The following is a 25,058-nucleotide window of genomic DNA, read 5'->3' on the forward strand; positions in this document are numbered from 1 at the left end:
CTAAAGTTGAACTGTTTACATTCCTACATGGAAACATAATAATTTTAACTCTTGAGACTTTTCTCAGTATTTGGGTAGTTGGAGGGATTATACACATATGGACAGAGGACACAAGGTGAGTTGCATAGGAAGGGATGATATCTAAAAAAGTAAAATTAAGGGGTGAGAGAGGAATACATTGGGAGGAGAGAGGGAGAAATGGAATGGGGCAAATTATCTCTCATAAAAGAGGCAAGAAAAAGCTTTTTCAATGCAAGGGAAAAGTTGGGAAGAGAGAGGGAAAAAGTGAAGCTTACTCTCATCACATTTGGCTTAAGGAGGGAATAACATGCACACAATTTTGTATGAAAATCTATCTTATGCTACAGGAAAGTAGGGGAGAAAGGGATAAGTGGGATGTAGGGGGATGAGAGAAGGGACAGCAAATGGGAGGAGGGAGCAATTAGAAGTAAACACTTTTAGGGAGAGACAAGGTCAAAAGAGAGAATAGAATAAATGGAGGGCAGGATAATATGGAGGGAAATATAGTTAGTCTTTCACAACATGACTATTATGGAAGTCTTTTGCAAAACTGTACACATATAACCTATATTGAATTGCTTGCTCTCTCAGTGGGGATGGGTGGGGAGGGAGGAAGGGAGAGAAGTTGAAACTCAAAATTTTAGGAACAAATGCTGAGAATTGTTTTTGCATGTAACTGGGAAATAAGAAATACAGGTAATGGGGTATAGAAATCTATCTTGTCCTAAACGAAAAGAGAGAAAATTGGAATAAAGGAAGGGAGGAGTGTGACAGAAGGGAGGGCAGATTGGGGGAAGGGGTAATCAGAATGCATGGTGTTTTGAGGTCGGGGGAGGGAGAGAAGGGGAGAAAATTTGGAACTCAAAATCTTGTGGAAATGCATGTTGAAAACTAAAATAAATAAATTGAAAATAAATAAATAAATAAAGGTTTGGGAAATGTTAATTAAACTACCACATTTGCAACCCCCTTGTGGTTGATCCTTACGCTCGGAGAGGAAGGAAGTATGGTAGAGGGTTTAACCAGTGTTCAAATCTTTTCTCAGACACTTGCTTGCAGTACATTCTGGGCAACTCACTCTGTGTCCTCATCTGTAAAATGGAGGGTTCGATGTGATGCCCTCTATTGTCCCTAAAGTGTACAATTCTAAATTCCAGTTCTGACCAGTAATTCTGTGTGGCCTTTAAGGTGTAGATCTAGGTGCCGACAATCCCATAGTCCCCAGTGTTTTCCCATTTCAAAGACGATGGGCACATCCTGCCTATTAATGAAGTACAGGCATGAAGAGCAGACATTGATGCCCCTCAAGAGGGAGACCATGATATGATCAGAAGGGTACCCAGTCCCCTCCACCATCTTTCGCTAACTGGCCTAAATAGGGCCTAAACTTCCTGCCATGAGTTCTTTTTTTGGGATAAAGTATTGAAGGTCTCAGTCAATATGGAAATAGCATTTGGAGGATGGGGCATGGTGCAGGATGATATTCAAAGGAAATCTTATAAGCCTTAAACATCATCACTCCTTACATTAGTATAGAGCATGGGATGGTGGGATTAGCCTCAAACATTGAGAAAGGGCATAGGGTAGGTTTTGACAAAAGAGAAATCCAGAGCATGGGAGTACAGGCTTGTATGGGATCAGTGAGAACATGGGGGTGGGCTGGAAGATGCCACCAGAGATGATGGACCTTGCTGAATTAATTGCAGATACTCAGGTTGTAGAAGAGAAATGTTACTAATTCCTAAACCTTTTTAAAGTTAATATAATTTTTTCAATGAACAAAAATATATTTTCTCCCCTCCCACTTCTTTTGTTTTATTAAAAAAATAAAGAAAACAAAAATGCTTGTGATAAACATGCATAGTCAAATAAAACGAATTTCTTTATTGGACATGTCCAAAAAAGAGATGCCTCAAATCTGCATCATGAGTCCATGCCTCTCTGCCAGGAGGTGGTTAGCATGCTTCAGCAACAGCCTTCTTAATTCCTAAACATTACCTAAATCTCACCCAGACCTTACTCCAAGCTTAAGAAGTTCCCAGGAGATTTTCCTAGTAAACACTTGTCCTTAAAGTATGAAGAGGTCTCTGAGTCTCAATAAATCCATGTTCCTTGAGGCTTCAATAATTTCATGGAAACTAAATCAGTTCCCAAGTTAAATCATGGCTCTTCATTGACAGCAATAATTCAGCAGACTGAGAATAGAGATGGAGCATTGATCAATACGGAGCAGGCTCTAATTGCTTTCACTCATTCATTTACTTTTTCTGGCATTCTGATGACTGCTCACTGTCATGACCCAGCACTGCATAGCTAATAGTACCCCAAGCCATGATAGGTGACCCAAGCATCCAGTTCCATGCTTCCTGTGGCTGCTGTTGTGATTCATTGTGATACTCACCTCCCCATAGGCAATGGTGTTATTGTATCTTCGCATCTCAGGATAAACATGGTCCAGGTACCACTGGAAATTCTTACACTTTAACCTTTTCCTTAAAGCTCTCCTTTCTGAGACATCACCGATGTCTATCCCTGGATTCTGAAAATGGAATTGAAAAAGGCACAAAACTCAGAACAGCATTGATGGGGATGGAAGGAATTAGAGATTTAGAGATGGAAGAGATCTCAGAATGCTTTAACTTGATGATAGGACCAACCATTGTCAACCTCGGGGGAATCTCTGCCTCATAGCTCTCAGGAAACTTAGACAACATCTGGATTCACATCTCACCCTCAGTGTTTATTTATACATGGACTGACTTGGACAACTCATTTAACATTCTCCGGCATCATTTTCCTCATCTGTAAAATGATGGAATTTGACAAGATGGCCTCTAGGGTTCTTTCCAACTCTAGACTTTTGATCTCATGATCTCTCTGAGTCTCTGGTTCCTCATCTCTCAAATAAGAGGGATGGAACTAGCTGACTTTAGAAGTCTCATCTAGTTCTAGATGCTAGATAGATGCCTCTACTAGCATTCAGAGAGTTCACAGAATCTTGGGCAGAGACTCTAGAGGCTTGATCAGTTCAATCTGGGTATGAAAAAGAACACTGTCTTTGATATTCCTGACAAATGGCCATTCAGCCTTTTCTTGCCTTCCTCCAATGACGGGAAGTTCACTCCCTCCCAGTACTAGCCCCTTCCTTTCCTATATACATTGGGAAGTTTTTCCTGATGTCAAGCCTAAATTTGTCTCCTTGAAACTAAAAGCTATCATTCTTTGTTTTCCCTGGGGCTACCAGAAAAAGTCTAGCTCCTTCTTGCATAAGACAGCTCTTCACATACTTGAGGTTGGCTACTGCGTGCCCAAGACTTATCCTATCCCTGCTGTCTGTTCCACCCCATTTGGGGTCATCAACTCCATTCATCTAAAGTCTATTAAAGAACAACATGCCTCCCTGTCTATGGTCCAGAACATCTCCCTCATACATTGTGAAGCAGCCTTCTCTTTATCCTCAATGCCTCATTCTCCACATTTCTTTCTCTAACCACCAGTTCTAATTATTCATATAATGATTTGATACAGGAAAGACAAGAGAAGTTTGCAACCACTTCATTGAGCTCTTTGTTACAGGTGTATGATCCACTGCACCTCCCCCCACCCCACAACCCCCAACCCCCTACCCCCACCACTTAGTTCCCAGTTCCTTCTTTCCTGAAGTTCATTATATGCAGAAGAGAAGGTAATTTTCCATTACAAAGTTCATAATGATTTTCTAATGAATTATTCACTTGGATTTTGCCAAAATGAACAGTTAATGGGCTTCTTTGTGCAGAGGTAAAAATCAGGCATCCAAAATGTGAAACATCAGACCTTGTTAAGGGTTGCCCTGCATCAGGCGAAAAACAAACTTCCATCGCTTGGTAGTCTAGTGATGACAGATATGACAGTGTCTGAAAGGTGGAAGAGACGGCACAAACTATTCCATTATAGTTTTGGCAAAAGTATGGGCAGAATGGGCTTTTCAGCCCTACTAATTTTTACAGGGAAATGAATCAGAGATTTTAATTTTATGCCAGGTATGGTTGAATAATCTGTCTTTTTTTGTTTCCTTGTAAAAGCTTTCTTGTAGAGATCTCAAAATTTCTAGGTCATTTTTAGCTACACAGATATCAATTTTATAATAAAATAAAATGGTAGTTCAAGTTTTCATGTAGGATTATGGGATCTGAGATTTAGGGTGTAAAGGACCTCAGAGGCCATTGAGTAAAATGAAGGAAGGAAGGAAGGAAGGAATGAAGGAAGGAAGGAAGGAAGGAAGGAAGGAAGGAAGGAAGGAAGGAAGGAAGGAAGGAAGGAAGGAAGGAAAAATATATGTTTAGTAACAGATTTGATTACTAGGAATTGGAACAAATTGAATATACAAAACATCTTTGGGGAGTCCTTACCCACCAGTACACCCTATCCTACTGTGACCAGAGTTCTTTGGTTCTGACTGAGATGTGTGTCAGAGAAAGGATGCTCAGCTCATACCTCCAGAGGCAGGTTCCAGGCAATGTACACATGGGACTTATAATCATCCATCCAGACCTCAGCTACTCGCAGAGCATTCCTCTTGGTGTAGAAGCCGATGTTGTTGTTGTAAGGCTTCTTCTTCCTCTCAATGTGGGCCACTCGGGAACAGGGCAGGACCTCCATACTGCCACCACAGAGCCACACCTGGAGAGGGGAAGGGCAAAGCATACAGCTATCAGCCTGAGAGGTTCTCTAGGTTTTTTTTTTCCTTTTTGAATATATGATTTATTTACTTTTCAGTTCTCAACATTCACTTCCACAAGAATCTGAATTCAAAATTTTCTCTCCATCTTTCCACTCCAGGACACCATGCACCCCATCTACCCCTTCCTCCAGTCAGTCCTCTCTTCTATTACCCACCTTTCTTCCATCCCCCTTCTCCTCTATTTTCCTGTAGGGCAAAATAAATTTCTACACTCCATTGCCTGTATATCTTCATTTCCAACTGCATACTAAAACAATTTTTAACATTCATTCTTAAAGCTTTGAGTTTCATACTCTCTCCCTCCCTCCCCACCCACCCTTATTGAGAAAACAAGTAATTCAATATAGGTCATATATGTGTAACAATGCAAAGCACTTCCATAATAGCTATGTTGTAAAAGACTAACCACATTTCCCTCTGTCCTATCCTGCCCTTCATTTATTCCATTCTCTCCCTTGATCTCTCCCACAATAGTGTTTGCTTCTGATTATCCCTTTCCCCAATTTGCTGTCCCTTCTATTACCTTCTCTCTCCTATCCCCTTCCCCCTTGCCTTCATGCAGGGCAAAATAGATTTCCATATCCAATGGAGTGTGTTATTCCCTCTTTAAACCAAATCCCATGAGAGTAAGTTTCAATTATTTCCTTTCATCTTCCCCCCTCTTCCCCTCCATTGTAAAAGTGCTTTCTTCCCTCTTTTATGTGAGACCACTTCCTACATTCTACCTCTCTCTTTCTCTTACTCCTAGTACATTCCATTCAACAGTAAATTTTATTTTTTTTAGGTATTCTCTCTTCATATTCAGCTCACCCTATGCCCTCTGTCTATATCTATATGTACATATAGGTATATAGATATAGATATTTATATACACATACACCCATGTACATATACATACTTACACATGTATAATACATACATACCCATACACACCTACATATATATATACATATATATATATACATATTTCCTCTAACTACCCTAATACTTAAAAAGGTCTCATGAGTTACAAATAACATGTTTTCATGTAGGAATGTAAACAGATTCAACTTTAATGAGTTGCTTAAGTTTTCTCTTTCCTGTTTACCTTTCCATGTTTCTCTTGATTCTTATGTTTGAAAGTCAAATTTTCTATTCAGCTCTGGTATTTTCAACAAAAATGCTTGATAGTCCTCTATTTCGCTGAAATTCCATTTTTTCCCCTGAAATGTTATACTCAGTCTTGTTGGGTAGGTGATTCTTGGTTTTAATCCTATCTCCTCTGACTTCTAGAATATCATATTCCAAGTCCTTCGATCCCTTAGTGTAGAAGCAGCTATATCATGTGTTATCCTGATTGTATTTCCACGGTACTTGAATTGTTTCTTTCTAGCTGCTTGTAATATTTTCTCCTTGACCTGGGAACTCTGGAATTTGGTTCCAATATTCCTAGGAGCTTTCCTTTTGGGATCTCTTTCAGGAGGAGATTGGTGAATTCTTTTCATTTCTATTTTACCCTCTGGTTCTAGAACATCAGGACAGTTTTCCTTGATAATTTTAGGAAAGATGATGTCTAAGCTCTTCTTTTGATCATTGTTTTCAGGTAGATCAATAATTTTTAAATTATTTCTCCTGGATCTATTTTCTAGGTGAGTTGTTTTTCTAGTGAGATGTTTCACATTGCCTTCTATTTTTTTCATTCTTTTGCTTTTGTTTTATAATTTCTTGGTTTCTCATAAAGTTGTTAGCTTCCATCTGCTCCATTCCAATTTTTAAAGAACTATTTTCTTCAATGAGTTTTTGAACCTCCTTTTCCACTTGGCTAATTCTGATTTTTTAAAACATTCTTTTCTTCATTGGCTTTTTGGACCTCTTTTATCATTTGGGTTAGTATATTTTTAAAGGTGCTATTTTCTTCAGCATTTTTTTGGGTCTCCTTAAACAACCTGTTGACTCGCATTTCATGATTTTCTTGCATTGCTCTCATTTCTCTTCCCAATTTTTCCTCCACCTCTCTTACCTGATTTTCAAAATCCTTTTTGAGCTCTTCCATGGCCTGAGACCATTGCATTTTTTTGTAGGTTTTGATGTAGAAGCCTTGACTTTGATGTCTTCCCCTGATGATATGGTTTGTTCTTCTTCATCCGAAAGAATGGAAGAAATATCTTTTCACCAAGAAAATAACCTTCTGTAGTCTTATATTTTCCTCTTTTGGGGGCATTTTCCCAGTCAGTTACTTGACTTTTGAATTCTTTGTCAAGTGGTGGGTATACTCTAGGGACCTATAATTTCTCAGTTCCTCCAAAGTGGCACAGTCAAGGGAGAAGTGTTTACTCCTCTCCTGGCCTGTGCTCTGGTCTGTAAGCAACCATAAGCAGTCTTTTCTGCCCTGGGACTGTGAGTAGAATTTTCTCTCCACAGCCACCACCAGCTCTACCACTCCAGCCAGTGCACCTCCTCACACCAGGACCACAACTCAGGGTTGAGATCCAGCTCAGCTGCTCAATTCCTCCAGAGTCTTTAGGTCAAGGGCTCCAAAAGTGGACAATGCTGCCACCCTGGGGCTGGGGCTAGGGCTGGACCATGCTCCAGTCTCACCCAGGTGAAAGAGCTTTCTTACTGACCTTTGAAGCTGTTTTTGGCATTTGTGGGTTGAGAAATCTGGGAACCACAGCTGCTACCCGTGATACTGTGCCCTGAATCCTGCTCCAGTCCTTTCTCTACCTTGCTACAGGAGCCAACACTAGGCTGTGCTCTATTCTGAGCCCTGTGTGATAGACCTTTCCTGTCAGCCTTCCAGGTTACCCTGGACTGGAAATATATTTCACTCTGTCAATTTGTGGCTTCTGTTGCTCTACAATTTGTTTATAGTCATTTTTTTACAGATTTTTATGGGGTATGGGGGTAGAGCTAGAGTAGGGCCATCCTTCTAGTCTGCCATCTTGGCTCTGCTCCCAGGGTTCTCTGCTCTGCAGAGGCCTGGATCTCTCACATGGAGATCATAGGATCACAGATGTACTGTTGGAAAGGACCTTAGAAGTCACTCAGCTTATTTTACAGATGAGAAACTGAGACAAATAGAAGTCAAGTGACTTGCCCAAGTTCACACACAATGTCCGAGGCAAGATTTGAACCTAAATCTTCCTGATTCAAAGCCTAGCACTCTATACACTATAATACCAGACTTCTGGAACAAGATATTCTCATTAGCATACAATTCCTTCTCCTTAAGAAAGGAATATGTCCTATGGTATTTTCCTAGTCCAATGACTGAGTCTATTAAGGCATATGTTTATACTAAAGAGCAATGGCAGCAATTGCCCTCTAGCGAGGAAGAGGTACCACCTTTGCTGATGCCTCTAACTGAAGCCTAGAGGTAGAAGAGTGAGAAATTCAACAACCTCATGCCCAGGGGAGCCATACCTGGCAGTGGCCATAAGTCCAGGAAAGCTCTGGAAATCACGGATCATAAGAGCAGCAAGAAGTAACGCCTAGTAGGAACTACATATCATCTCCTTGTAGCCAGTGCCTAGGACACATTCAGCATGTACTCCAAAGATATTGTATACTATGTGAGACTGATGGCAGAAGACCCAAGAAGAACAACTTGAGTACAGTGGAAAATGTTGAAGTACCGTCCATCCTGGAAGCACGGACTGTCTCTCCAAGTGAGTGCCTCACTACACATACTTCTTATATGTGTGTTCCTTACCACATGTATTCCCTATGTGGGTTTTACTCCATATATGTTCTTTAGGTAATGCTCACTCATTCTACTGATTTTGGGTAAAGTGTGCACCATATCTATGTGGGAATAGGAGTGGAGATCTTTTATTGCTACTTTTCTTACCATACTATCTCATTGATTGTCTTTACTTTAAACTAATCATGCCCCCTGTATGACTGAAAAAGGTAAATACACTGGTGGGGGCTAATGAGCTATGGTTTTGAGTGGATTTGGACTAAATATGGGCCTTGAATCTGGGGTAGTCTTGTGTGTAGGGTAAATGTATGAGTTGAAGGGATGCTCCTAGATATCTTACATTAGTTTTTTTGGATATCATATTTTTGGATATCATATTATACTGTCGGTGCAGACTAGCTTGCAGTGCACTAAACCTTCATTTACTTAGGTGTGGTGGTATAATCCCAACTGTCAGTCTGAGGTTGAAAGATTGCTTGAGTTTAAAGAGTCCTGAGTTTCATTGGGCTATGCTAATCAATCAGATATCTGGCCATAGTCCTGCTTCAAAACAACAAATGCAGCCCCCAAAACCTGTCCTTTCCAAGCTCCAAATGATCACTCAGAAAGCTGGTCTGTTATACTTTTTTGGACCTCTAGGAAGTCTGGCCCAAGCTTTATGGGAGTTTGTGGAGCATGGCCAATTTCAGGCTCACAATTGAATGGGAGGAGAGTCATATCCTGGAACTCCATGGTCAATTCAACCTGGGTCCCAAGCTGCCACCTCTTATAAATGTTCATCACTGTTGTACCCATATTCACAAAGAATGCAAAACATATGAGAATTGTAGATGTGAATGTCAGAAGAATGAAAGGGTTTTCAATCTAATTTTTATGGCTATCCTTTAGGGTTTTTTTTACATTGCCTTCATTTCCAAAGACATCCTTTTCTCCTCTTTCCCACAGAGTTATCCCTGGTTAAAATATAAATTTATAAAATATAAATGTGCTGCATTTATAAAATATATCTATAAAATACAATATATTATACTTTCATTTACAAAATTGAAATATATTATGTATTCTATTTGTAAAATAAAGGATATCTAGGTGGTACAGCAGATAGAGAGCCAGGTTTTGGGTCAAGAAGACTCATCTCCTTGAGTTCAAATCTGACATCAGGCACTGACCAGCTGTGTGACTCTGGGCAAGTCACTTCACCCTATTTACCTCAGTTTTCTCACCTGTTAAATGAGCTTGAGAAGGAAATGGCAAACCACTCTAGTATTTTTTGCCAAGAAAACCCTAAATGAGTTCATGAAGAGTTGTAAATGACTGAAATATGACTGAACAACAAAACTTTGTAAAATAGAATACAGAATAATATAGTATATTTACAAAATATAAGTATATTTTAAAAATACATTACATTTATAAAATAGAAATGTATAAGTATGTATGTGTATATATATATATATACATATACATATATATGAGAAAAAAGGAAGTTCACTAAAACTGATCTATATACCCACTGTGCTGAACAGTATTTGTAACTTCATTCTACCTCCATAGTTCCCCAGACTCCTGTGTCTTCTAAATTTCAGGAGAACCAAACAAAGTTGGGTGGGGAGTAAGAGTGAACAGGTGCAGAGCTCAGTGACTTGCCTTGAGGCAGGTCTGAAGATATCAGGGTCTGGCAAGTCTGTTGTGATCTAACTGACAGCAAGATATGGAAGCAGATGGGTGGCCATTTTGATGGTACTTGATGTATTAAAGGAACTAGAAGAAGGTCTACAGAGCTCTGGACACACTGGTCTTCCAGGAAGAATCATAGTATCAGAAATTTAGAGACAGAGGAGGCCTTGGAGGCCATAAAGTCCAATATCCATTTTATAGATAAGGAAACAAGTCCAGAGGGTATAAGCATGAGATATGGGGAAATGTGGATAAACTTCATACAGAGTCAGAAGAAGGCAGAAGGGCTTGAGGACTTAGGCACTTAATCCACAAAGGTTCATGGATCCATCCATTTCCTGATCAGCATCCATGCTTTCAGCCTGCAGGTCTCCCGATCTGATAGAAATCACATTGCTTCCATAAGGGGAAATATAGCTTTTTTTTGGCATTTTGGCATTCACCACCACGCATCAGTGATATGCGTTCAGCAGATAAATAAAAGTTTTCTGTGCCTTTCTATTACAACTTTGCTCCCTTTCTTTTTCTTCTCTTCCTTTTTTCTACAGATCTCTTTCCAATGTCACAGGATCATACAATCAATAAGTCAATAAGCACTCATTAAACACATACTATGTTCTAGGTCCTGGGGATACAAGGGGAAAAATTAAATACTTCAAGCTCCCTTAGAGAGTTTTCACATGAGTAATAAACTTAGAACTAATGGGACCTTATAGGTAACCTAGTCTATCCCCCCTTCTTAATACAGATGAGCCAACCAAGACCCAAACATGTCTTACTCAAAGTCATACAGGAATTAAGTGAAAGAGCAAAGATTCAATTACAGAAGTTCTCCAATGCCTGTCTTCCTCTTTCCCTATCCTACTACCACCTCTCTATCTTCCTTCCTTTTTCCTCTTTCTTCCCTCCCCCTTTCCTTGTCTCTTTCCTTCTCTTTCTTCCTTTCTTCCTTTTCTTTCTCCTTTCCTTCCTTCCTTCCTTCCTTCCTTCCTTCCTTCCTTCCTTCCTTCCTTCCTTCCTTCCTTCCTTGTCTCCTGTTACTTTCCCCTTCTTTCTCCTTCCTTTCCTTTTTTCTTTCTTCTCCCTCTCTTTTCTATTTCTCTCTTCCTCCTTCCTTTACACATAATAATTCAAACTGTAACATTCCAAAGCTACCATCATCACATTTTACAATTAGATAATCCATCAAAGACCATTGGAAATGTGAAGACAGAAACAGTTAGTAGCCTTCGGATGGGTCCGTATTGATGGAGAGAATCAGTGTGTCTGGTAGGGTGGGAATCGACCTCTATTAATCTGACAACTTTCTCTTCTTCAGTGTTTAAGGTGGAATCAGAAGAATAAACTGAAAACAAGCTCAGAGAGAATTAGAATTATTTATATGGCAATGGGGAGAGGGGAGATGCCGCTATCATTCTCCCAGCTGGCATTCATCACCCAATCTGTTAGCATTTCTTTGGCCTCTTGCATAGAAGGAAGGTGGTGCTGGGCAGCTGTAATTAAAGTTGGGCTTCTTTTCTCTTGTGGAGGCTTAGAGTAATGGCAAGAAGCTATCAGGCAAACGGCAGTGATCTATCTGTTTAATAGGTTTAATTCTGTTTATCCAACCCCCAAAGTGCCTGGATACCTTTCTGGAGGATTACATGGAGCATAAAGCATCTTGGGATATGCCTGGCACAGCTACAGGCTTGGAAGAGAAAATGACATTGTCTCTTCTAAGGTTTCCCAAAACTGGCATTCATTCCTTTCTCCCTCCCCCAGTAAACTCTACTATCCCCACCCCCCACCACACACACACGAGCCATAATGTGTGGGGTTAGCAATCAGCAGGAAATAACAAATGCTTTGGAACTAAATTAGACAAAATGGAATGCCCAGCCAAGTAAACGTGTACTTCCTGCCCCACGGATCTCTCCGGTTTAATACCTGCTTGGTGACTGACATAAGAAGTCAGGTCTCTGACAGATGGGCAGGGAGTGGGATGCTCTAGCGTGTCTCTCTGAGCTTCTCGGCCCATCTGCCTTCTCCAAATGGGGACCTTCATCCTTTTTTTAATCAGACCACCTGGAACTTGGAACGCACCATGGCTTTGACCCAATGCTGCATTTCAGAGATTATGTTCTTATGCTAGAGTTAATCCAACAATCACATAGGGGTAATCTTGTGTAGTATCCATTGCCAAATTACTAGTGTCACTCACTTTCTCCCCAATGACTTGAAGGATTATTTTAGTTTTGAGGAAGAAATGCCCAGAATGTCACTGGTATGCCCTACATATAAAAAATAAAAACAAAATATCTGATAGAAAATTGGGCACATACATACCATATCAATCTACAAACCCGAGAGAAAAAGTGGGGATAAGAGAAGAGAGAGATAGGAGAGGTACCAAAGACCTGGTTCATAAATGAGGGTCCACCCAGATGGAAAATATAGATGATACTTTTCTAGTTCATAGGACAGAAATGGAACATAGACATTTCAAACTCAATGTCTCCTTTTCTGTTGTTCAGTCATTTTTTCAGTTATTCTGACTCCTCATGACTCCATTTAGGGTTTTTTTTGGCAGAGATACTGCAGTGGTTTGCCATTTCCCTCTGTAGTTCATTTTACAAATGAGAAAACTGAGGCAAGCAGGGTGAAGTGACTTTCCCAGAGTCACACAGCTAGTCAGTGTCTGAGGCTGGATTTGAACTCAGGTCTTCCTGATTTCAGGCTTATTGCTTTATCCACTGTGCCACCTAGCTTCTGGATGTTCCCTAGGTATGTCAAATTCAACATGTCAAAAAGTAAATTTGTTATTTTTTCCCCCAGAACCCTTGTCTCTTCTAAACTTCTCAATTGCTGGGGAGGGCACCACCATTCTCCAAGCCAACCAGGAGTGTTGTCCAAAACCCCTTGGTTTCACTCATCCCATGTAGGCAATTCATCACCAAATCTTGTCATCTCTCCCTTCACAACATCTCTTGTAAATGGCCCCTTCTTTCACACATACATAGCCATCACCTTAGTTCAGATATTCATCATTTCTCAACTGAACAGGTGGAATAACTTTCTGATTAATATCCCTGTCTCAAGTGTTTCCCCCACTCCAATCAGTCCTTTGCTCAGCTGCCAAATGATTTTTCTAAAGCCATGTGTGACCATGTCACTATCCTGCCCTGTTCAATAAACACCAGTAGATTCCCCACTGAGGCAGCTAGGTGATGCCGTAGTGCACTGAGGAAGTACACTGAGGAAATGCACAGGAAGGCTCCTCTCCATGAGTTCAAATCTGGCCCCAGACAGTTACTAGCTGTGTGACCCTGGGCAAGTCACTACCCTATTTGCCTCAGTTTTTTCATCTGTAAAATGAGTTGGAGAAGGAAATGTCAGACCATTCCAGTGTCTTCGCCAAGAAAACCCCAAATATGATCACAAAGAGTCAAACATGACTGAAAAATGACAATAACAATAAAGACTCTCATTGCCTCCAAGATAAAATATAAAGACTCATTCTTCACATTTACAGGCCTTCACAAAATGACCCTTTCTTATCTTCTGACAGTTGGATTTTTTCCACACACTGTAAGATCTCAGCCTATTGGAATGCTTGCTTTTCATTAAATCCAATATTCTATCTCCCATCTCTCTCCTCACCTCTGCCTCCTGAGTTCCCTGACTTCATTCAAAATTCAGCTTGAATCCCACCTTGTGAAGGATCCTTTCCTGGTCTTCCAGCTGTTAGACCCTTCCCTTCTCTGATTGCCCTCTATCTACCCCGTATGTCTCTTGCAGATACCCAGTCATTTATGTGTGTTCTCCTTTAGTCAAATGTAAGTTTCTTGAGTGCAGGGACTACTTTTAATTTTTTTTTCTGGCACATTCGACTCCCTAACCAGTGCTTGTCATTTACTGAGTGCTTAATAAATTCTGGTTGATTGACTGGACAACAAAAAGAAACCAATGCTGCGAGATTTCAATGATCAAGTTTGTTCCCAAAAAAGAGATGGAAAATGTGCTTCTTTTCCTTCTAATATTATTGAGCTCAGTAGATATGTTGGTTAGCTTTGTTGGACTGTTTTTTTCTCTGTTTTTTTCATTTTTTGATATAAGTGATAGCTGACAATGAAAGAGAGGTATATATTTTTAAAATGAAGATAATATAAAGACAAAAATATTAATTAAAAATAAAACTAGGAAGAAAGATCAAGCCCAAAGTGAAATGAGGTGAGGAAAGTGCAGACAGCATAGATTGTAGATTAAGTTTGAAGGAGAAGAAGAAGGGAGGGCACATAGTGTAACATGGCAGATGGCAGCAGGAAAACACAACTACTTGACTCCTTTGGCATGTCTGTTTTCAGTAGCAAGAACAAGGATGTTAGCCCTGGAAAGTGGAGAAGGAATGTGATTAAGAGGGAACACAAGGCCAAGGAAGCTGAGTCAATAGTAATAAAGTACTTTCTTAGATGCCTTAAAAGAGTCCAGATTTCCTGAAGTCAGTGAAGAGAGCAGCTAAATAAACTTGGAGATGTGATTAAGGAACCACTCAGGAATCTCTGAGAGGCCTTGGGGGAAGGAAAGAGATGTTGGAAGAGTCAAGATTGGCAAATTTCATCCTCAAGAAGGGAAAAGGAAAAAAAAGAAATGGAAAATTACGAATATGACTGGCTGGTGTCAATCTCTGCAGAATGTTAGAATAGATAAGGAAATAGATAGTTTGGGAAACACTAAGCAAAAGAGATGGAGCCAGCCCAGAATAAGTCATGCCAAAGCAACTTGGCTGTATTCCAGTACTGGCAGACTTAGGCACAGGACACCAGGATTTTAACAGCATAGAGTTTGAGATAGGTCATAGATTTAGAGACTGAAGGGGTTTTTTAGATGGCCTTTATTACATCCCTCTCATTTTACAGCTGAAGAAACTGAGGTAGACAGAGGTTAAGTGACTTGTGCAGGTCATGTAGCTGGTAAGTGACTGAGGTTGGACTTGAATTCAGGCCTTCCTGCCTTCAGGCTGAGTCTTCTATCCATTGTGCCACCAAATCGATTAGAAGTCATCTAGTCCATCTCCCTTTATAGATGAGGAAGCTGAGGCTTGGAAAAGATAAGTGTTTTGTTCAAACTCACATAGGAAGTAAGAGACAAAGACAAGACTAGAAGGGCCCTTCAAGGGCCCTTTGACTCCCAGTGGATCATTCTTGACACTGCTCACTCTGCTTTGCTCATTTGACCAAGTCCCCCAAGATGGCTTGGATTAGAGGAGTCATGAAAGTCATCTTGTGGGAGATGACCGTTGAGCGGAACCTTCAGTGAAGCTAATTATTCAAAGAGGCAAAGATGAGGAGGCAGGATATTAAAGGAACCCTGGAATATCAAAGTTGGAAAGAACCATACAGATAACATGTTCCAATCTACCCCTACCCTGCACCCATTTTATAGATGAGGCAACTGAGATCTAAAGGGGAGAGGACTTTTCCAAGGTCACCCTGACAGCTTGTAGCAGAGAAAGAAAGAGATCACGTGCCTCCTGATCCTTAGCCCATATCACTGTAAAGTTGAAGGCCTTACCCACATCTGGCTATTGCAAATGTGATGTACTCAACAGGTAACCTTTATTATTATCATCACTGTTCTAATTATTACTATTTCCTGTTCTCTGAACTCTAACTTATTAAAGAGACACAGAAAGGCAGGTTGATGCATAGGAAGCTGACTGAGAAGAATAGGAAGAAGGAAGGAAGGAAGGAGGAGGAGGGCAGGCAAGATGCCAGCTTGAAGACACCCTGCTACTTGCAGGAAGGGACTGGCAGGCTGTTGCTGACTGCTCTTTACTTCTCCAACTGACAGAGGAGGCAGGGGCAGAGTCAGTCACTTCTTGAATGACCTGCAAAGTGTGGGTTCCAGGTTCTAGCTATAGTACTGGAGGAAGGAGAAGAAAAGATTCCTGGATCAGGGAGCCAAGGACAGAGTGGGGAGGAGGGTTTCTAGAGGGGACTGTTTAAAGAATTTTGTTTGCTTGGGAGAAGATTGTTGAGGGAGGAAATAGGGGCAATGGCCCCACCAGACCCAGAAGCCACAAATGGAACTGTCCAATTTGTGCCCACAACTGGCTGTTTTGAATCAAAGAGCCAAACACTAGATTCCTGGTCTAGGGCTCATTATCTCATCCTTACAGACCTCTCCATCTTCCTCCTTGTCATTAGCTGGTATAAAGTAAAGAAGAAATTGCCAGCACTGAGCTAAAGGCCAGCTCTTTGTATATAGAACAGGGCCATTGACAAGAGACACTCAGCAGGACATGACAGCAGAGACCAGTGTCCAAGAATCAGTGCACAAAGTTGTCTGCTGGTATTCTGACCCATGACCTGGTCAGCCTCAACCCAGGGCTCCATCTGGCTGGTGAATATAGGAAGGGCAATGGGGTCCTAGACTTGGTTCATACTGGAGGGAAAGATGACGGAGGGAAGGAAGAGGGAAGGAAGGAGGGATAGAGGGAAGAAGAAAGGAAAGAAGGAAGGAAGGAGGGGGCAGAGCCAAGATGGCAGAGTAGAAAGATGCACATACACTAGCTCTTCCCCCATAGCCCATAAAATACCTGTAAAGAAAGACTCAACAAATTCTAGAGCAGCAGAAGCCATAGAACAATGGAGTGGAGGAGATTTCTAGCCCCTGAAAGGCCAACAGAAAAAGTCTGTTGCACAGGATGTGGGGCAGAGCCAAGCCCAGCCCAGCCTTGGCCCCATGGGACAGGGCAGGTAGGAGGATGAGAGCAGGCTTCGGGCAGAATCCCCAGCCACAGTAGCAGTGGTTTGCAGGTTCCTCAACCCACAGGCTCCAAAGGTCAGTGAGAGGGTTTTTCCAGCTGTCCGAGAAGGGAGGTTCCCATAGCTCTGGCCTCAGGTGGCAGTGATAGAGGCTGCATTGGGTGGCAGCAGCTCCCACAGCAGGCCTTACAGCACCTTGCATCCATTGTTGGATCATAAAGCCCCTGGGGGCATTGAGCAGCTGATTCTTACCTCAGCCCTATGTAGAGGCCCTATCCCCACCTAATACTCCTGGGGGATTTGAGCACCTGATCTTTATCTCACAATGAATGGCGGCCCTGACCCCACAGTTTATCTGAATCTCAGCTCCCAGTGCTGGCTTGGTTGAACTGGAGGCCAGGTGGCTGTGGAGAGGAAACTCTACTACTCAGATTCTGGGCACAAAAATTTCTTGTTGCTCTCAGACCAGTTGTATACACTTGATTGTGTCACTTTGGAGGAACTGAGATCTTACAGATACCCAAAGTATACCCTACTCTTGACAAAGGACCCCAAAGTCAAGTAACTGGTTGGGAAAATGCCCAAAAAAGGGGAAAAAAAATAAGACTATAGAAGGTTGGGTTACTTTCTTGGTGAACAGATATCTTCTCCCATCCTTTCAGATGAGGAAGAACAGTGCTTACCATCAGGGAAAGACATAAAAGTCAAGACTTCTGTATCCCAAATATCCAAAATAAATATTCAATGGTCTCAGACAATGGAAGAGCTCCAAAAGGATTTTGACAATCAAGTAAGAGAGGTGGATGAAAAATTGGGAGAAGGAGAGATGCAAGAAAATCATGAAAAGCAAGTCAACAACTTGCTAAAGGAGACCCCCCCCAAAATACTGAAGAAAACAACACCTTTAAAAATAGGCTTACTCAATTGGCAAAAGAGATCCAAAAAGTTAATGAGAAGAATGCCTTAAAAAGTAGAATTAGCCAAATGGAAAAGGAGGTTCAAAAGCTCTCTGAAGAAAGTAGTTCTTTAAAAATTAGAATGGAACAGATGGAGGCTAATGACTTTATGAGAAACCAAGAAATCACAAAACAAAACCAAAAGAATGAAAAAATGGAAGATAAAGTGAAATATCTCATTGAAAAAACAACTGCCCTGGAAAATAGATCCAGGAAAGACCATTTAAAAATCATAGGACTACCTGAAAGCCATGACCAAAAAAAGAGCCTAGATATTATGTTTCATGAAATTATCAAGGAAAACTGCCCTGATATTCTAGAACCATGGACCAAAATAAATATTGAAAGAATCCACCATTTACCTCCTGAAAGAGATCCAAAAGGAGAAACACCTAGGAACATTGTAGCCAAATTCCAGAGTTACCAGGTCAAGGAGAAAATATTGCAAGCATCTAGAAAGAAATGATTCAAGTATTGTAGAAATACAATCAGGATAACACAAGTAGTAGCTTCTACATTAAGGGATCAAAGGGTGTGGAATGTGATATTCCAAAAGTCAAAGGAACTAGGACTAAAACCAAGAATCACCTACCCAGAAAAACTGAGTATAATACTTCAGGGGAAAAAGTGGTCATTCAATGAAATAGAGAACTTTCAAGCATTCTTAATGAAAAGACCAGAGCTGAAAAGAAAATTTGACTTTCAAACACAAGAATGAAGAGAAGCAGAAAAAGGTAAACAAGAAAGAGAAATCATAAATGACTTACTAAAGTTGAACTGTTTACATTCCTACATGGAAAGCCAATATTTGTAACTCTTGAAACATTTTTCAATATCTGAGTAGTTGGTGGGATTACACACACACACACACACACACACACACACACACACACACAGAGAAAGAGAGAGAGAGAGAAAGAGCACAGGGTGAGTTGAATAGGATGGGATCATATCTAAAAAAAATAAGGAATATATTGGGAGGAGAAGGAGAAATGGAATGAGGCAAATTATCTCTCAAAATAGAGGCAACTAAAAGACTTTTCAATGGAAGGAAAAAGCAGGGAGGTGAAAGAGAAAACATGAAGCTTACTCTCATCACATCTGACTCAAGGAAGGAATAAAATGCACTCATTTTGGTATGAAAACCTATCTTACAATACAGGAAAGTGGGGGAGAAGGGGATAAGCAGGGTGGGGGGGATGATGGAAGAAAAAGCAGTGGGAGGAGGGAGCATTTAGAAGTCAACACTCTTGGGGAGGGACAAGGTCAAAAGCGAGAATAGAAGTAATGGGGGGCAGGATAGGATGGAGGGAAATATAGTTAGTCGTACACAACATGACTATTATGGAAGTCATTTGCAAAACTACACATATATGGCCTATATTGAATTGCTTGACTTCCCAGTGGGGATGGGTGGGGAGGGAAGAAGGAAGAGAAGTTAGAACTCAAAGTTTTAGGAACAACTGTTGAGTATTGTTCTTGCATACAACTAGGAAATAAGAAATACAGGTAATGGGGTATAGAAATCTATCTTGTCCTGCAGGACAAAAGAAAAGATGGGGATAAGGGAAGGGAGGGATGGTAGAAGGGAGGGCAGATTAGTGATAGGGGTAATTAGAATGCTTGGCATTTTGGGGTGGGGGAGGGGAGAGAGGGGGACAAAATTTACAACTCAAAATTTTGTGGAAATGAATGTTGAAAACTTAAATAAATTTAAAAAAAGAAGGAAGGAAGGAAGGAAGGAAGGAAGGAAGGAAGGAAGGAAGGAAGGAAGGAAGGAAGGAAGGAAGGAAGGAGGGAGAAAAGAAGGAGTAGACAGGAACCAAGCACAGTTATCATCCACAGCTTATCTTCAACCAATATCATTTCAGATGGTCTGAACCAGTTTTGTTGACCCCAAAGCCCTGCTTTGTCTGTGGGTCCCAACAGAGAAAGGGGATGGTGTGGGTCTACCCCCCTGATCCAGCAGCTGGTTCTGCAACTATCCAAAGACCCGGGATAAGCCCTGGGCCTGTGATTTCATTGGAAGAAATAATTCCCAAGGGTGGGGGTACTTCCTCGCCGTATTCAGATCTGCTCCTTCTTTGTAACTTATGATGTAGAAAGTTGTCTAGAGCACAGAGACTGCCTACTGATGGAGCCAGTGGTATGTCAGAAGTGAGACTTGAACCCAGTTCGTCCTGGCCCAAGGCCCCAGCTCTCTCTAGACTACTCCACGCTGCCCCTTAGCCAGTGCTTCTGGACTAGCATCTCCCTCTACCAGCTGCCTGGCGCTGCGTCGAGGAGCTGGCAGCCCCGCTCCCTCGGAGCCTGCTAGAACCCCAGATGCAAAAAGAACGTTTCGTTTGACAAAACCCTCCTGTCTGCTGCGTAGCACAGACCCAGCGGGCACGCAGATTTCCATCGCCTTAATGTTCCCCAACCCCAGGCCGCCTCGAACGCTGAGCTGAGGCTTGTTCTCTTTCGGATGGCTCCATGAATGGCATTTAACAGCGTTACACTTGAGACCCTAATGGATCGCCAGTACCGAGCCCTCTCCCGACGCCGTCATTAGCTCCCTCCTCATGCATCTGCTGGCACCATGTGCCAAGCACACGGATGCCAGTTAGTTCCAGCTCTCTGGGTAGATGCTATTCATTCCTCCTGCCCCCAGTTTTTCCATCATCCTCTGGAGAGGTCTAAGAATGGGTAGAAAGAAACCACACGCCGTTTCCTGTTCTCTCTCCCACTCCCCCACCCTTGCCATGTTTTCAATCAATTTAAAGGGAGGGCTGGGGACGTGGAGGATAAATGGGCTGGCAGATGGAAGGTGCTTGGAGTTCTGAGTGGAGAGGTATTATTGTATACATTGTATGTAAATCTTCCTTTAAAAAAATAACCTTGGATAGATTTGAACTGGCTGATTGTAGGTAAAACAATGTCTCCTGCCATTAGCAAGCTGTTCATTCCCCATACCTTTCTAGGGGAACCATCTAAATCCTCTCTGAGACAAATCAAACTTAAAAGCTGTTTGGATTTTTTTAAAGGAGTCACAAATGTAACAAGGAAGAACATGATGGTTTCTGGACCCCACAGGGTGGGGGGGGATACCCCTGCCCGGAATAAAATACTCCCCCACTCTCTGTGGAAATACAGTCTGATGCTGACCCTGCCTGGAGCTAGATGAGGGTATTTTCAAATACATCACATAGGTTCATTCCTTGTTTTCTTCCGTGCAGCACGGAGGATCAGTGAGACCAATTCAACTGACCCAAAAGAACACAAATCTAGGGTTGGAAGGACCCCCAGAGGTCATCCAGCCCAGTACTCTCATTTTACAAAGGAGTAAACTGAGCCCCAGCAAAGTGACTTGCCCAAGGTCATACAATTAGTGAAAGAGGCTGAATTTGGTAGACTCTTTCCACTGTACCACAACTGGTGACACATGCATATGCATTGAAGCCCAGCTTGACTCTCATTTATATCTTGTCTGAAGGCTGACAAAGGGCAGTCCATACATTATCTAGTAATCCCCACAAAGAGGATTCCATCCCCTGCCTTCACACCTTTGTGTAGGTGGATGCCATGTCTGAATGTACACCCCTTCTAATCTCATCATTTTGGAATAGTGTTCTCTATAGCGTGAAATTACTTTGTATCACTCTGCAACTCTGTGTAGGGGTGGAGGATGGGAGGGGGAGGAAATAATGGGATTGTGATTATATTGGTACAGACCTCAGGTCTCAAACTTGGGTCTCAGGACCCTCTTACACACTTAAAAATTATTGGAGATTGAAAAACAAATTTGTTGGAGACCCAAGGAATTTTTGTTTATGCAGGTTATACCTATTAATGCCTACCATATTAGAAATTAAAATGTCTTCATATTATTACGTACGTGGTTTTGATCTAATGGATTCCTATTTGTCTCTGGATCACACTCTGAGAACTACTGGCATGGGCCCTTGCCAGTCAGGAACCTCCCTTCACCAGAGCAGACTGACAACTTCTCTGTCACTTGGAGTCTTAGAAAACCCATCCAGACACAAGGTCCACCTGTACCAAGGTATGAAGGCAGGGGATGGAATCCCCTATGTGGGGATTGCTAGATAATGTATGGACAACCCTTGGTCAACCTCCAGACAAGATATAAATGAGTTATGTTAAGTTTCAAAGCATCTGAGAGTGCCCAGAAGGGAAGGCTGAGAGGCTGAGTGATCTTCCCAGGGTCATACAACTATTATGTATGAGAGATACAATGGGGCAGCTAGGTGGTGCAGTTCCTGGAAGACCTGAGTTCAAATCTCACCTCAGACACTTGACACTCACTAGCTGTGTGACCTTGAGCAAGTCACTCAACCCCAATTGCCTCATCCTGGGTCATCTCCAGTCATCCAGATGAATATCTGGTCACTGGATTCAGATGACTCTGGAGGAGAAGTGAGGCTGGTGACCTGCACACCCCTCCCTCACTCAAAACAAAGTCAGGTGCAAGTCAGTCATTATTTCTCTGATGGCGTGGTCTTCTTCAGCAATGAAGGATGAACACACACAATGAGAGATGCAATTTGATAAATTATTTTGTGTACAATATACATATTATACACCCCTCCTAAATGTAATCTCCTTGAGGGCAAGGGCTGTGTGTGTGCATCTGTGGGTGCGTGGGTGCACACGTGTGCACATGTGTGTGTGGAAGGGGGCGAGGGGAGCTTTGACTTCTTTTTTACGAATTCCCAGGATCTAGCACACATTTTTTAGTTTTTAGTTTTTTAGTTTTTTAGTAAAGAGTTTACCAAATTAAATTGAATAATTGATCTGGCTCTGGAATATGGGACCAACTTCAATCTTTTAGAGCATAATTCCTTCCCAGATTCTGAAGAGCAGTTAGGGTTCATTTATTCAATGAGGAGCAAGGGAAATTTCTCCAAAGTCCAAGTTGCAATATTGAGACAATTGCCTCTGCACAGTTGAGTTCACTCAGATGCTCTTAGCAATGAGCTCAGCTCCTGGTTCCTCAGGGATGAATTCTTCAGACTCATGACTTATCTCTATCCATGTTCCACATGCCACTGTTTGGGGCCATTTCTCAAAGGTGGAGGATGTCAGGCAAAGAAGGGAAATGGCAGTCATCCACTTGAATGCTAAGGTGAACAGTCTTCCTTGGAGACAGCCATTCCCAGCTTTCTTTTGTCTACAGATAATTGGCAGCTGGCAAAGTCTAATGCACCCATGGGTCAGACAGGAGAAGCATCATGGTGCTAGGATCAGAAGAGTAGTGGATTTAGAGTCAGAGGTTGTTATTGTGTTTATTCAGTTGTTTCAGTTATGTCTAACTCTTTGTGACCCCATTTGGGGTTTTCTTGGCAGAGATACTAGAGTGATGTCATTACCTTCTCCAGCTCATTTACTAGATGAAGAACTGAGGCCAACAGGATTAAATGACTTGTTGAGGGTAACGCAGCCAGTAAATGTCTAAGGCTGTATTTGAATTCAGGTTTACCTGACTCCAAGCCCAGCACTCTAACTATCCACCTGCTCCTGAGGACCAGGGTCCTAGTGCTAGTGCTATAGAAGCCTGAGTAGGATACCTGGTCTAGAACGTGGTTTTCTCCTTGGTAAATGAAGGGACTAGACTAGATCATTCTTTTCTGCTTTTAGATCTAATGACTGAATCTGTGACAAAATGGTGGATTCACATCATTTTCCTAACCTGAACCTGTTGACTCACAAAAAGTTGACTCACAAAAGAGTGGCAGAGTATTGGCTCATTATAAAGCAACTATTTCCCATAAGAGGCTTGTAATCCAATGGGCAGACAACATGGACATTTATACCAGGAGTTCTTAACTTGGGGCTCATTAACCTTTTTTTGCCCATTAACTTCTTTTAAAAATATATTTGATTTTCATTGGTATTCATGACATTTTTGATTTTTGATATTTTGAGTAACTCTATTTCCATATAATAAATTTCACTTGTAATCTTATACATTTAAAGTTATTATTCCAAGAAGAAGTTCATATGTTTCAGAGGTCTGCCAAAGTGGTCCATGGCACAAAATAAGTCAAGAATCCTTGCCATGTAGATCAAGGTCAAAATATATATGTCACCCAAACAACCAGAAAATAATTCAGTGCATATACCCAACTGACACTACTGAGTGTCGTCTTCCTAGATTGAATGCTGAACAAATAGAAGGCAAACTTGAGGTCAGGAACCATCCCACTTTTGTAACTCTATCTCCAATACTAGAAATATAGGAGATGCTTAAGAAATACTTAATTGATGAATATAAATTAAATTTCAGTAGAATTTCAGTAGAAAGTCTGACTTTTAATCTCTCAAAAGGCGATCACAACTTTGGGTTGCCTAGAGTTTTTTGAAAAAGTCAAGTGGATCAGGAGGGGCTAGCTGGTTTACCCACCAGTACTATCATGGCACAGAGGCTATGAATGATAGATGCCAAATTCAATCATTCACTGCTGAGTGGCAAAGCACCTCAATGCAGCTGAAAAGTTATTTGGGGAGAAATAATTGGTTTGTGACTGATAATTCAGAGTTTATCTTACCATCAAAGGCAGAAGTGTGGAGCCTGCCAACATGATAAAATGCATTTGTGTTTGTTCTCCTGTTCTCAAGACTAAAATGCTCTTTTAATGTGCTAATAGCCTCTGATGAAGACAACAGCCATTTCTTATAGAAACAACCCGGATAAAATAGAGAACTCGTGTCAAGAGAGATACAGAATCTAGGATTATGGCAACAATTTGATGTTACCTTGTCAAGGGAATTTCTTGGCACACCTTTTATAGGTATAAAAATACATACAATATGATGAAGATAGAGGGGCAGCATGGTACAATGGATAGGGGGTGGTCCTAGGGTCAGGAAGATCTGAGTTCAAGTCTCCAAGATGACAAATTTCAGAGAATGAACTGGTTTTCATTGGTAAAGGAAGTATCCTAAGCTGAGAGGGGACCTTAGAGGCCAGCTATTCCAACTTCATAATTTCTACTCAAGTATCAAGTGCTTTCTACTGCTGTGGCACTTAAAAGATTCAATTATTTGGTCTGGCCACTGGGGGAATTTCACCAGGGCATTTGCCTCAACATATCCCATTTTTGACTGGACAAGGTCTACCACCAGGAGCTCATCATTTCCTGAAGGATATCCTACAAAGATAGTTTAACTGTCCAAACATGGTAAATTGCAATCACTGAAAGGATTGCCATCATTTAACAAATGTTCTTTCTTTTTTAGTTTCTCTTCTC

At 41.4% G+C, this 25,058-nt stretch overlaps 1 protein-coding gene across 3 annotated transcripts in view; it reads right to left on the reverse strand.

Annotated features, from left to right (window-relative positions):
- The window catches only part of GALNT17 (polypeptide N-acetylgalactosaminyltransferase 17), a 441,101-nt gene that overhangs the window by 23,231 nt on the left and 392,812 nt on the right, over nucleotides 1–25,058 (reverse strand). For 2 of the 3 annotated variants that reach the window (XM_072640115.1, XM_072640116.1), the window contains exons 7-8: nucleotides 4,498–4,683; nucleotides 2,423–2,560 (exon numbers count right to left, since the gene is read on the reverse strand). In XM_072640115.1, coding sequence (XP_072496216.1) covers nucleotides 2,423–2,560; nucleotides 4,498–4,683 — 324 coding nt within the window. Of the gene's footprint in view, nucleotides 1–1,936; nucleotides 2,217–2,422; nucleotides 2,561–4,497; nucleotides 4,684–25,058 lie in introns of those variants that run through there. The other variant, XM_072640117.1, reaches the window with a different exon arrangement.

The sequence above is a fragment of the Notamacropus eugenii genome, chromosome 2 (assembly GCF_028372415.1).
Source record: "Notamacropus eugenii isolate mMacEug1 chromosome 2, mMacEug1.pri_v2, whole genome shotgun sequence".
NCBI classification, from domain to species: Eukaryota; Metazoa; Chordata; class Mammalia; order Diprotodontia; family Macropodidae; genus Notamacropus; species Notamacropus eugenii.